Here is a 13,566-nt window from a genome sequence, read left to right on the forward strand (position 1 = left end):
ATGAGAGAGGCAGAGAATAGTCAGAGGGAGAAGCAGGCTTCCTGCAGGGAGCCCGATATGGGACTTGATCCTAGGACTCCGGAATCGCTCCCTGAGCTGAAGGCAGACACTCAACCACTGAGCCACCGAGGCATCCCAAGAAGCACAAATTTATAAGGAATGAAGGGAAGTTGAAATAAGTACATATGTGTGGACACTGAATTCCACCCTCCCATGACGGATGGGAGTGGAAGGAAGTGAGTTAAAACCTCCTCTGGCCAGAACTTACATTTTTATGGACAAGAATTATTTTGCATTTGCTGAAAGTTTTATCTACAACTTACTTATTTGTAAAATAGTTCAAGGACATTGAAAGGCTAGAGTTAGATACCCCCTCCCAAAATGTGCTCTAAACAATACATACTTTTTTTGTTGGAGACACACAGTAATATTTTTTTTCCTTCCAAATGTATTTCCAATTGAAATTCATACCAAATAAATTATGATTCAGCAGTATTGTTTTATTTGAGAAATGTGTAGAGGCAAATGTAAAGTATTATAGGAAACTACCATAAAAATGTATTTCTCTTTGTTTCAGGTTTATGCTGCTGACTGTACTGATGGTATTCTTTTAGAGCTACGAAAATATTTGCCAAAATATTACGGCATCTGGTCGCCTCCCACTGCACCAAATGGTAATCATTTCTCAAAAATCCATCCTTTGCTATTAATTCATGAGAATGGCTTTTTTAAAGGCTTTATATAAAATTAAGCCTTGTATTATATAGACAGAATGTAGGTGTTTTTCTTTCTAGTCTTTTTTTCTACTTCATTAAGGAAATCTTACTAATACTTTTGCTTTTCGTTCTTTCTTTTTTTTTTTTTTTTAAGAAGAGCATGAGAGAGAGCAAGCATGAGCCGGGGGAGGGGCAGAGAGAGAGGGAGAAGCATACTCTCTCTTGAGCAGGGACCTCGATGTAGGGCTTGATCCTAGGACCCTGGAATCATGACCTAAGCTGAAGATAGACGCTTAACCACCTGAGCCACAAAGGCACTTCTACTTTTGCTTTTCATACCCAGTTTCTTAAATGGTATGTAACATGACCAATGGGGCACCTGGGTGGCTCAGTCAGTTGAGGGTCCAACTCTTGTTATGGTCTTAGGTCATGATCTCAGGGTTGTGAGATCCAGCCCCCTGTTGGCTCTAAGGTCAGCAAGGAGTCTTCTTCTTTTCTTCTCTCCCTTCCTCTCCCTCTGCCCCTTTCCCAACCTTCCACTCATGTGTGCACGCTCTCTAAAATAAATCTTTAAAAAAAAAATTAATGACCAGTTTGTTATAATTGAATAAAAAAAATGTACTTAATTCTGTGTTAATTTACAGATGATCTTTTTTCCTAATTTATTGGAAATAATTATTTTTTTCCTAATTATTATTATTTTTATTATTTTCCAAATAATTAGTATTTTCCTAATATTTCCATTTTGGGTAGGAAAATCAAGAAAAATATTTTGTTTGCATAACTTCCTCTATATCTCATTCTAGGCTTTAAATTGCAATTTTTTAGGGGAGTCTGAGTGGCTCAGTTGGTTAAGCATCCAATGCTTCATTTCTACTCATGTAATGATCTCAGGGTTGTAAGATTGAGCCCTGCGTCGGACTCCATGCTGGACTTGGAGACTGCTTAAGATTCTTTCTCTCCCTCTCCCTCTGTCCCTCCCTCTTCCCTCTCTCTTTTTTTTCTTTTCTTTTTTTTTTTTTAAAGATTTATTTATTTATTCATGATAGACATAGAGAGAGAGAGAGAGAGGCAGAGACACAGGAGGAGGGAGAAGCAGGCTCCATGCCAGGAGCCCGATGTGGGACTCGATCCCGGGACTCCAGGATCGCGCCCTGGGCCAAAGGCAGGCGCTAAACCACTGAGCCACCCAGGGATCCCCCTCTTCCCTCTCTTAAAAAAAATTTCAATCTTTTAAAAAATAATGCTAAGTTTCATGGTTAGAGAACAAAATGATCTATGTAAGGGCATAGCATCTCTTAATGAAAACTTGAAGGAGTATTGCCTTTTTAAAGCCTTTGACAGAGCAGATACAATTAATTAAACAAGTAGCATGATTGCTTAATGATTGAAGAAGGTTTGTGAATGGAGGAAGAGTTTCAAACTTGACTGAGTTTAAGAATAACCTAGAGGCTTGCTAAAATGCAAGTTAAGGGATCCCTGGGTGGCGCAGCGGTTTGGCGCCTGCCTTTGGCCCAGGGCATGATCCTGGAGACCCGGGATCGAATCCCACATTGGGCTCCCGGTGCATGGAGCCTGCTTCTCCCTCTGCCTGTGTCTCTGCCTCTCTCTCTCTCTCTCTCTGTATGACTATCATAAATTTAAAAAAAATAAAATGCAAGTTAATAGACTCAACTCCCAGTTTTTTGTTTATGTGGATCAATATTGGAGTTTAGTGATATGCTGTTTAAAATAAAAGCTACAGGGATGCCCGAGTGGTTCAATGGTTGAGCATCTGCCTTCAGCTCAGGGTGTGATCCTCGGGTCCAGGGATCTAGTCTTGCATCAGGCTCCCTCTAGGGAGCCAGCTTCTCCTTCTGTCTATGTCTCTGCCTCTCTCTGTCTCTCATGAATAAATAAATGAACTCTTTTTTAAAAAGCTACACTTTTTTTTGATATAGTTAGTACTTGAACCACATTTTGAGAACAGGGAAAGAAGGGTCTCTAGCTTGGGCTTGTTCATCTATTGTTGTCCTTCTATTCATTTACAAGGTGTGCCAAGTGGCATTTGTAGGGAATCATGATATCTCCCTGAGTATCCTCAGTTAGGAAATAGTAAATCTATGATTCCCTGGGTATTTAGGATTCTTTTGTATTTTAGTAATACAAAAAAAAAAAAAGAGTGAGCTTAGCTTTTTTCTTCTCTCTTTTCTTTCTTTCTTTTTGTTTCCTTTCTTTGCTTCCTCTTTCCCTTCCTTCTTTTCTTTTCCTTTCTTTTCTTTTCTTTTCTTTTCTTTTCTTTTCTTTTCTTTCTTTCTTTCTTTCTTTCTTTCTTTCTTTCTTTCTTTCTTTCTTTCTTTCTTTCTGTCTTTTAGTCCCCCCCCCAAAAAAAATATATATCCTTGATTCAGATTAACACATTACTTAAATTATTTCACCAATCTTTATGATCACCTTTACTTTATAGAGATTTCCATTGTAAGATATCTGGATTCCATCACATTTCGCTATTGGTTGCTGATTAATTTTGAGCAAATCATTACTTGTCAGGAGAGTGACATGGAAAGATTAACAAAGGTTGTTGAGGATGGTACTAGATTCGACATCTAGATGAAAGAAATACTGAGTTTAAAAACATTGTTAAGAAGGGGTAGAATAACTGAGCAAACAGCATCATTATTTTGAAAACTAGAGTATAAAGAAAGAATCTGGGTGAGAGAAGAAATATTTTAATTAAAAATAACATTTTAGGGCAGCCCCTGTGGCTCAGTGGTTTAGCGCCGACTTCAGCCCAGGGTGTGATCCCAGAGACCTGGGATTGAGTCCCACGTCAGGCTCCCTGCATGGAGCCTGCTTCTCCCTCTGCCTGTGTCTCTGTCCCTGTGTGTGTGTGTGTGTGTGTGTGTGTGTCTGTGTGTGCGCGCGCGCCTCTCATGAATAAATAAATAAAATCTTAAAAAAAAAAAAAAAACATTTTAGGGCAGCCTGGGTGGCTCAGCAGTTTAGCGCCACCTTCAGCCCAGGGCCAGATCCCGGAGAACCGGGATCAAGTCACACGTCAGGCTCCCTGGAGCCTGCGTCTCCCTCTGCCTGTGTTGTGTCTCTGCCTCTCTCTCTCTCTCTCTCTCTCTCTCTCTCTCTCTCTCTGTTTCATGAATAAATAAAATATTTTTTAAAAATAACATAGTTTGGAATAACTAGCGTATGATTTAAAAATCAAGGACTTGCTAGTAGTCAACAGCTTTTTCGTCTTTAGTACTGACTAGAAGGACATCGATGTCAAAATAGAAAGAGCAGTAACTTTGAGCTCAAAAGACTTGGTTTTTACCATGATTTTTTTTTCCAAATTTTTGAACTTGGTTAACTCATTAACCTTTTTGATTTCTACTTTTTCTTCTATAAATTGAAAGTAATACCACATAGAGTCGAAAAGATAGATGCATGTTAGGTAAGAATGCTTTGAAAATTCTAATACTCTTATTTGACTATAAATGGAGAAATTGGTGCTATTGGGATGAGAAGGTAAGTGAGAAAAATGAGAGAAGAGAGGAGAAAATCTAAATATAAGGGGGAGAAGGACAGGAATAAAAAATATATTTGTACAGAGTGGCTCAGTAATACCAACAATTTCCTCGGAATTTCTTGTTCCTTTTCAGTTTTTTAAAGCTCTGGAAGAAGTTGGACAAAAATTGTTGCACAATGCAGGTGTTTAGCTTTGATTTTACTAGAGAGTTTATGGGATCATTTTTCTGTTTTTATCCTTCTGATAACAAATGAAATAAATAGAAATATTTATATTATGAAACCAAATATTATATTGAATTTTAGTAGAACATTGTGGTTTACATTACTGTATTTTACATAGGAATAACTGGGCTTTTTTTTTCTCCCCTTCTGGGCATCTTTTTTTACGTGCTCAGAGTAGTTTTATAAAGCTTGAGATAGTTCTTACAATCCAAAGTAGTAAAATATAGAAAGTACTGCCAATTTGTTTAGCAAATTATTGTAACTTGAGAGAAGCATAAGAATGTGCTGACCAATAAGATTTTTTCTTTTGATTTTTTTATGATAGCTTTATCAAGACATAATTTATGTACTGTAAAACTCACTCATTTAAAGTATACAATTCAAGGTGCCTGGTTGGCTCAATCAATTAAACATCTGCCTTCAGCTCAGGTCATGATCCCAGAAATGTCTGCTGTCAGCTCAAGTCATGATCCCAGCGTCCTGGGATTGAGTCCTGCAGCAGCTCCTGCTGCTCCCTCTTCCTCTGCCTGCTATTCCCCCTGCTTGTGCTTTCTCTGTCAAGTAAATAAATAAAACCTTAAAAAAGGGGGAAAAAAGAAAAAGAATTTATAGAGTATACAGTTCAGTAGTTCATAGTATATTCATAGAATTATATGACCATCATCACCATTAGCTAATTTTAGAACGCTACTAAGGGATTTTTAAAAAATTAAACATTAGCAAATTATCTTTGAAGATTTTAAGCTAGTTGTATATATTAAATCTCATTTGTATCTGTATAAACATATGATGCCCAGTACATGTACCATCAAAAGCCTTTTATTGATAATTATTTAGAGAGATAGGAAAGTATATCTTCAGGTAGATTTGAGCATATTGAGAGTTTTCAAATGTAATCTCTAGCCTGATTGATTGTTACATTTCTGGATCTAGCTACTAGTCAAATTTTAGGACGCATGGACTAAAATAAGCTGGCATACATGTCTATTCTCTCCTTCAAACTTAAGTCAAATTTGGAGGCTCAAAGGGGCTTATAATTCTATTTTTAGCTTATCTTGCTCTCAGAAATGACCAATAATTGCAGTAGAAAGCGGAAGCAAAGCATTCTTTGTTTTTCCATATGGCTTCATAGTTGGGCAGGGGCTTCTCATCCGGGCTTCTCATCTGGCCTCTTCTCCTTGTTGAGAGGTTCAGAAATTGAGATGGAAATTAATAACTAGTAGACTTTCTAGAGATGATGGGGAAGAATTTGATACAACTTGAAACCCATGTTCTCATAATTTATACAATCAGAAATATTCAGTAAGGATATCTAAGTAAGTCTCCCTTCAACTTCCTAAATGCCCTCTCCCTTTTCCTTCTTTTAAAGGAACTAATTATCTTATCTTTACTGTTTAGTTATATGTAGGTCTTTCAGTTTTTCTACAGTATTTCAAATATTTCTGTTTTTTTCTCTTTTGATACTGAGAATTTTCTGCCTTTCTTAGAGTGTCAGGACTATATTCCAGCATAGAAAATTTGCTATAGGAATTTCTTATGCTTAACAATAATTTCTTATGCTTACATTATAAAACAATGTAAGTACTGTATTCATATTTTAGGTAATTATAATCAATTAAATGTATTTAAACAGAAAATATATTTAAAATAGGAAAGCTTTCTTTTTTTTTTTTTAATTTTTTATTTATTTATGATAGTCACAGAGAGAGAGAGAGAGAGGCAGAGACACAGGCGGAGGGAGAAGCAGGCTCCATGCACCGGGAGCCTGATGTGGGATTCGATCCTGGGTCTCCAGGATCGCGTCCTGGGCCAAAGGCAGGCGCCAAACCGCTGCGCCACCCAGGGATCCCAGGAAAGCTTTCTTCAGCCATGGTAACTTTGGGTAATCTTATACTGTCATCAACAGCATGAAGTGTATAAATATTTTGAGCATGCTAACCATGTCATTGTTAAAATGACTTAGATACCTCCTTAGGAATCTGCTTATAACAGCATGTATTTAGAAATACACCACTGGTAGTTATTTCTGGTAGTTATTTTCGTGACTTTAACCTCAAAAAGTTAATGAATTACAGAAATTATGTGTATACTTTTCATAAATTAATAGATAAATTATAGATTTATCTCTTACAGCCATAGACTCCTAAACTTAACTAAGTTATTTCCAGTGTGACCTCTTGTAATGAGCTCCACGTATTTATGAAAAGTAGATGCCCCTTTATTTATTATACAAATACCATTAGGCATTATAGAATATCTCCTTAGATCTGAGTTTCACAAATGCCAGTCCTTGGACTTCTGGCAAACTGGCCTTATCAGAATCTGTTGTCCCAAATAGAGCTTTACAGAATTTAAAAAAGTAAATCTAGTTATTATTCTAATTATTCTATCAATCTTTATGATTTATACACACACAAATAAATATACCCCTATATATGTAAAAATGTAAAAATCACCTCTTTTCATTCAAAATCATATCTTGCAAGTTATATCATATTAAATAATCATACCATAATTACTCTTTTCCAAACATCATATTAAAGTAGTTTAATTATTTCCTTAACCTTGGTCAGAATGAACTTAAAACTGTCCCAGATAGAAAATTTATGTTATTCTTAGTCCATCAGATTTTTTGGATGAGTTTTACTTTTATTTTTAAGATTTTATTTATTTATTTGTGAGAAAGACAGAGGCAGAGGCATAGGCAGAGAACGAAGCAGGTTCCCCATGGGGAGCCCGATGTGGAACTAGATCCCAGGACCTGATCTAGATCATGACCTGAGCCAAAGGCAGATGCTCAACCACTGAGCCACCGAGGTGTCCATTGGATGAATTTAGAACATATTTTCTGTTTACTTGAAAATTAAAAAATACTGTTCCATTCTATACCCTGAGAGGCCTGGCTGAAAAAGTGTCCTTTGTTATCCAGTCTGTGGTATTGCCTTACATGCAAAGCCCTGTAGTAAAATGCCTTTGAGCATTTAAGTTACTGAATCTCAAGATTGACTTACTTTGAATTAAGCTCTGTGCTAGCAAATAATTTGCTAATAGCATTTTTTCAGAGATAATTAGTATCCAGACTTATTTCTAGTGATGACAACCTGTAAAAATCAGTAAAAGTCTCAGTGCTCAGATCATGTCCCATTTTCAAGTATTTATTTATTTCATTCAAAAGTACTTGTGACAAGCTGCTAGATATATGATGACATATTCTTAAAAACTCTGCATCTCTAAAGCAGGTTTTTTTTTTCTAAAGCAGATTTTGATGTTTATTTTTACAACTTAGAGGGAACAATAGAAATCACAGTCTCAAAAAAAAATTACAGTCTCAAATTCTTAGTTTTACTTAAAAAAAAATTAGGGCCAGGAACTAAAAGAAAAGACTAAGCCAACTCAGTATGTCTTAATTTAAGGGTTATTAACTTAAGGCTATAAATAATCTACTAGTTATTTGGTAATTTGAGTCATATATCACATATCAAGAACCTGAAAGTAAAGAAAAACACATTTGGCTGGTTGAAATAAAACCCAAGATACTCAGGCCTGTTTACTGAAGGAATGACTCAATTTATTATGTTAGTAAGGCCAAACCCAAAGTTCCACTGGGCAATAGGAATGAGAAGGGCAAACATTCATTCATTCAGCAAACATTTATTATATTCCTACTATATATGAGATTTGCATTTGTATTTTCCTCTTTCCCAAGAGGGGAAGGAAGAAATAGAGATTTTATGTTAAGATAATGCAATCTACTCTTGCTTCTGTCATCTCTTATTACAAAAAAGTTTATTATTTGTTTTGATCACTACCAAATTGTCAAGTAGAAAATAATAATGCTACACTGAGATAAAGATGCTATGATAGTTAGCTAGGTTCACTCACTATCTGTGTACTCCCTTACATAGCCTCACCTCAATAGGATTTTTGCAGTCTCTTGAGTTATGGAAATTAATGATATACTTGTGAATGCCAGTAATGTACTGTATTAGGTTTTAATTAGTCTTTTCTGGTATTTGAACTATAGTTCAAATAGTTAATAAACCATGTTACTGAAATTTTTACACAGCTATAGGAAAAGGATAAGTCTGTTTACTTTCACTCAAGGTAGCTGGAGACAGGAGGAAGACCTAGAAGAAGAAGACCAGAAGTTCTTTGCTGCTTTCTTCCCCATCTTTTCACACTATCCTGTACTTATATTTTAAAGCACAAAAGCTCATTGACTAGGTTCCAGTTTCTTGGTTGGGGTATTCCCACTGTGCCCTTACCTTTCACTGTTAATAGTCCCCTGTCTGTCTCCAGACCTTTTGTTTTCTCTTGCTGAACATGTCTGTTTGTGAGTCTTTCTTTAAAATGTTATACTTTGTCTCCAGACCTTTTGTTTTCTCTTGCTGAACATGTCTGTTTGTGAGTCTTTCTTTAATGTGTTATACTTTGTTTTGTGTGGGTGCTGGTTTCTTAGGCTATAGTTTTTTTTGTCATATTTGGGCTTGACTTCACCTAGTTCTATACAATCATGACTTTGCTCCCATCTTCCTTTGACTAAAGGATAAAACTTAACTTTTTATTTCTTATCCTTTCAAGGAAAAGATTTATGCCTCTTAAATCTGAAGGCTTAAAACTTTCTCAAGGCCTACCCAAGTTCTCACTTTTGGTTCAACACAGACTTCTTTATTATAATTTAATAACTGCTACTCTTGGGACGCCTGGGTGGCTCAGTGGTTTAGCTCCTGTCTTCAGCCCAGGGTGTGATCCTGGAGACCCGGGATCGAGTCCCACATTGGGCTCCCTGTGTGGAGCCTGCTTCTTTCTCTCTCTGCCTGTGTCTCAGCCTCTCTCTCTGTATCTCTCATGAATAAATAAATAAAATCTTAAAAAAAAATATGTCTGCTACTCTTTGTGGATCAAGGTAAAGGCAAAGAGGGTAAAAGTCTTCCTTTTTCTCTGGTGGCCTCTTACAGAATTCACTGAAAATACATACCTTCTCTAACTTTGTTACTTTGGTAAGAAACAGATAAAATCTTTTCTGTTTTTGAGAAAAAGTTTTTAGGAGACATGCTTCTCACATTCATAACGGAAAATTATGAGCTCATTCAGAACTTTGGGACGATTCTTTTATCAAGTAGAGAGAGGAAGAATTTCCTTCCTTCCCTTAGTGTACTTAGACCTTTATTTTCAAACTAAGCTATAATTAGTTCAGCTACAGTATGTAATAAATGGGACTTCTATAGTCTTTTACTTGAATCTCCATTTGTAATAGATAATATGTATATTTTATATTATTATATATTATATAATATATATATATATCTGTGAGAAGATGTATGCAGGATGCCAAAGTGGTTTACAGATGAACTTTTGATGAACACTTATATTCTAAAAAGCAAGATATTTATTTTTCTTTTGAGACTAGTAAAACTAGAATGTAAATTTGGCAGTGACCATAATTTAGCTTGATTTACCTTTCTTAAGCTATATTTCTGTTGTGTACACTGTGGGAAGGATTTATTCCTATTACTAATTTTAAATGAAGAATTTTAAAAATTATTAAAATACTAAGAGATCTGCTGAGGTATAGATGACATAAAATATATTCAAAAGGGGGAAAAAAAAAGGGGGGGGGAAAAACATAAGGGGAATGCATTCTGAAATAGCTTTTGAAATAATCTCATTTTAATGTCCGTAGAAACCTTAGATCTATTTCATACCTTTTGCTTATGGTTGAATATTATTTAATCACTTCTTGCAAGAGTTTCTCTGTGATATTTATACTTGATATAAATTTGTTGGTCAGTCTTTTTTTTTTTTTCTTCAGATGGAGTAATAATAATTGTTTCTGGATTTTATTTTAACTTTTTTCTCAGTTTTTAAGATTTCCTTATTTTGTTTTCCCCTGGCAGTTTTTTGAATAGTAATATGTTTGCCTATTACTAATTAGTTTTTCTTTAATAACAGATTTATACTTAAAACTGGAAGATGTGACCCATAAATTTAATAAGCCCTGTATTATGGATGTAAAGATAGGGCGAAAGAGTTACGATCCTTTTGCCTCATCTGAGAAGATTAAGCAACAGGTCAGCAAGTACCCATTAATGGAAGAGATTGGGTTCTTGGTGCTTGGCATGAGGGTAAGAGTGATTATTGGTAACATTTCTCTTTTCTTGTTCTTCCCTTGAAAAATGTAGATGTTGTTATAATACTTATATATTAGAAGATAATATATTTTGGATGTGGGTTGTCCATATCTCCCCAATGCAGGCAGAGATTTTAATCTCTTGTTCACTAATATATGGTCAGTGTTTGGAATGACTCTGATTCATCGTATGTAATTAATAAGTGAATGAATGGATGAACCACTGGACTATGACTCTGGTAATTTTATTTTAAAGGAGCTTAAGTTTACATGCAAAATAATGTGATAAGTAATGTGATATTATTTATGATTTTTCCACAGAAAGGTACTAAGTTTTTATATTCCTTTTTTTTCTATATTTTTAAAATAGAAAAGGGAAATTAAAAATTAGGTTACAGCTTCAGACTATATTTTAAAAGTTGTCTTATTTGCTCATAATTCTGTAGGTTGACAGTCCGAGTAGGGCTCAGGTACACAATTTGCTGATCTCACTTAGGGTCCATGAGGCTGTACTCATTTGATGACTCAGCTAGGGCTTAGATGGTCTGAAATGACCTCGGTCTCACGTCTGGGAGATGGTACTGTTGGCTGAGCCTTTTTCCCTGTGATCTCTCATGTTCCAGAAGGCTAGCTGGAGCTTCATCATATTCCATGAAGCCAAGCATGAGAGCTACAGGAAAGCTTAGGAAGTCATTTGCTGTCACGTCTATGGAATTATATAGGAAAGAGTAAATCACAGGGCCAACCCATATGATAGGGAAAAGAAACAGATTCCCCTTCTGATGGTTAAAATAGAGAAGTCACAATGCAAATGGTAGTATGCACAAGGATGGGAGGGATTGTTGAGGCCATCTTTGCAAATAGTATGCCACGTTTACGTAATGTAGAATAAAATCCTCTAAATAAATCGTATGCCTTCTAGGTGTGTGGAGATAAAATTTGTACATATGATAAATGATTGATTACCTATATGAGCATAGTGGGTAGTTTTGAAATTCATTGTGTAAGATATATAGGTTTTCATTTTGAGTTTTAAATAGAGTTTATAGGAAGTATTATAGATGAATTGTTAATGTGATGGTAACAACAGCACAGTTGAATTTGGTATTCTGATTATAAATAAAACCAAAGAAATATTATACAGTTATTTCATTTTAGAAAACTATAATTAAATGTGGATATATGGTAAAGAAAAAAAGGGTAATGGAATAATGTTAAAACAAACAGGGAATAAACATCCCACAGGAATCTAACTGGGCAACTATTTAAACCTTCACTGTTGTCAAATCTCTCACCCTCCCACTTTCCTTCTCACTTTTAGCAGGTGACTTTGCCTTCTGCTTCAGAAAAAAATAAAAACTATCAGACTGGATTTCCTTTAATTTTCTACTAACAGATGTACATACCTACATGTACTTTCATTCCCTCTTTATTTCTTCCTCCTGTTGAAGAATATTTCATCCTCTTGTCTAAGTATAACCCTTCCCTATGTCCTCTGGATCTTGGTCCTTCCCACCTCTTTAGGAACCTAGTGCTATTGATTCTCTCTTGTTTTTCTTATATCTTCAACTTCTGTTTCTCTCTCCTGACTCTAACTTTGTTTTAAATGTATTCAAATTGCTCAACTTTTTCAGTAATGAAACATCAAAACCTGCCTTTACTGTGCTCTGCCCTCCAGTGGTGAATTCAGCTTGCCTCCCAGAACTGAACCAGTTATTTCCATTGCCTTTCCACTCAGTATTCTTTTATATTTTTAATGATTTTACTTATTTATTTCTTTGAGAGAAAGCACGTGCACGTGCCTTGTGCAAGTGGGGAAGGGCAGAGGGAGAAAGAATCTCAAGCTGACTCCATGCTAAGATGGAGCCTGATGGGGGGCTTGATCTCATGACCCTGAGGTCATGACCTGGGCCAAAATCAGAGTCGGCCCCTTAACCTACTGAGCCACCCAGGCACCCCTCCACTCAACATTCTTAAAGTTATTCCAGTCTAGCTTCTATTCCATCATCCCTCCAGATTTGCTCTCACTAAGGTCCCTAAAAACCTTGACAATCTCCATTGTTACTAGATCCAAATGACAGTTTTCATTATTCACTTTACTTTGAAAACAACTTTCAGCATTAAGTCTTTCTTGAAACTTTCCTCTTGAGGTTCATGACACCCTCTCCTGCAAAGACACTTTGCAGTCTTCTTTACCAGTTCATTTCTTTGTTTATTCTTTAAATGTTGTATTCTGCTCAGTTCCATCTTAGTCCCTCTTTTTCTTTCTATTTCTTTTTGTTTTTAATTGATTCATTTTCATTTACAACAGTAACACCCAAATGTATACCTTCTGCCTCTGGTTTTTCTTTGCTCTCCTAGTCTGTATAGCTAGATCTTTACCTGGATAATGTCAAGACATCTAGAACAAATACATAAAAAACTGATACATCCCTGTTGCAAACTAACATCCACAACAATAGTAACATTTCTATTATTCCTTACCCCAATAAATAGCACCACCATACATACAGTTTTACAAAGGAGAAAACTTGTACTATCACATCTCAGAATCATCCATCAGTCCTATTGATCTTAATTCCCATAATCCCTTTCCAGTCTCTAGTCTCTTAACTGATCTTTCAAGTTCAGTTTTGCTCTCTTCCAATCTGTTGATCAAACATTGCAAAAGTATATCTAATTATGACATTCCCCTATTTAAAAACTCTTCAGTGTGTTTCTGTTACCTTTTGGGTACATACATATACAGGATAAATAAGACCTTGTGTGATTTGGTGTTCTTGGGATGTGGTTTCACCAAACAAGGAGAAGTTGTTCTGTTTGTATTTTTTTAAATAACAACTTTATTTAGATATAATTTATATATCCTTCAATTCACTCATTCAAATATAAGATTCACAGGTTTTAGTATACTTGCAGAGTTGCACAACCATCACTACATTCAACATCAGAATATTTTCTTCACCCTCAAAAGAAATGTCATACCTATTGGCA

At 35.6% G+C, this 13,566-nt stretch overlaps 1 protein-coding gene across 2 annotated transcripts in view; it reads left to right on the plus strand.

Moving 5' to 3' along the window:
• Nucleotides 1-13,566, plus strand: part of IPMK (inositol polyphosphate multikinase) — a 61,498-nt gene that overhangs the window by 19,395 nt on the left and 28,537 nt on the right. For both annotated transcript variants that reach the window (XM_041750250.1, XM_041750251.1), the window contains exons 3-4: nucleotides 578-674; nucleotides 10,395-10,567. In XM_041750250.1, the coding sequence (XP_041606184.1) occupies nucleotides 578-674; nucleotides 10,395-10,567 (270 nt within the window). The remainder of the gene's footprint in view (nucleotides 1-577; nucleotides 675-10,394; nucleotides 10,568-13,566) is intronic.

This window comes from Vulpes lagopus, chromosome 3, assembly GCF_018345385.1.
Source record: "Vulpes lagopus strain Blue_001 chromosome 3, ASM1834538v1, whole genome shotgun sequence".
Taxonomy (NCBI): domain Eukaryota; kingdom Metazoa; phylum Chordata; class Mammalia; order Carnivora; family Canidae; genus Vulpes; species Vulpes lagopus.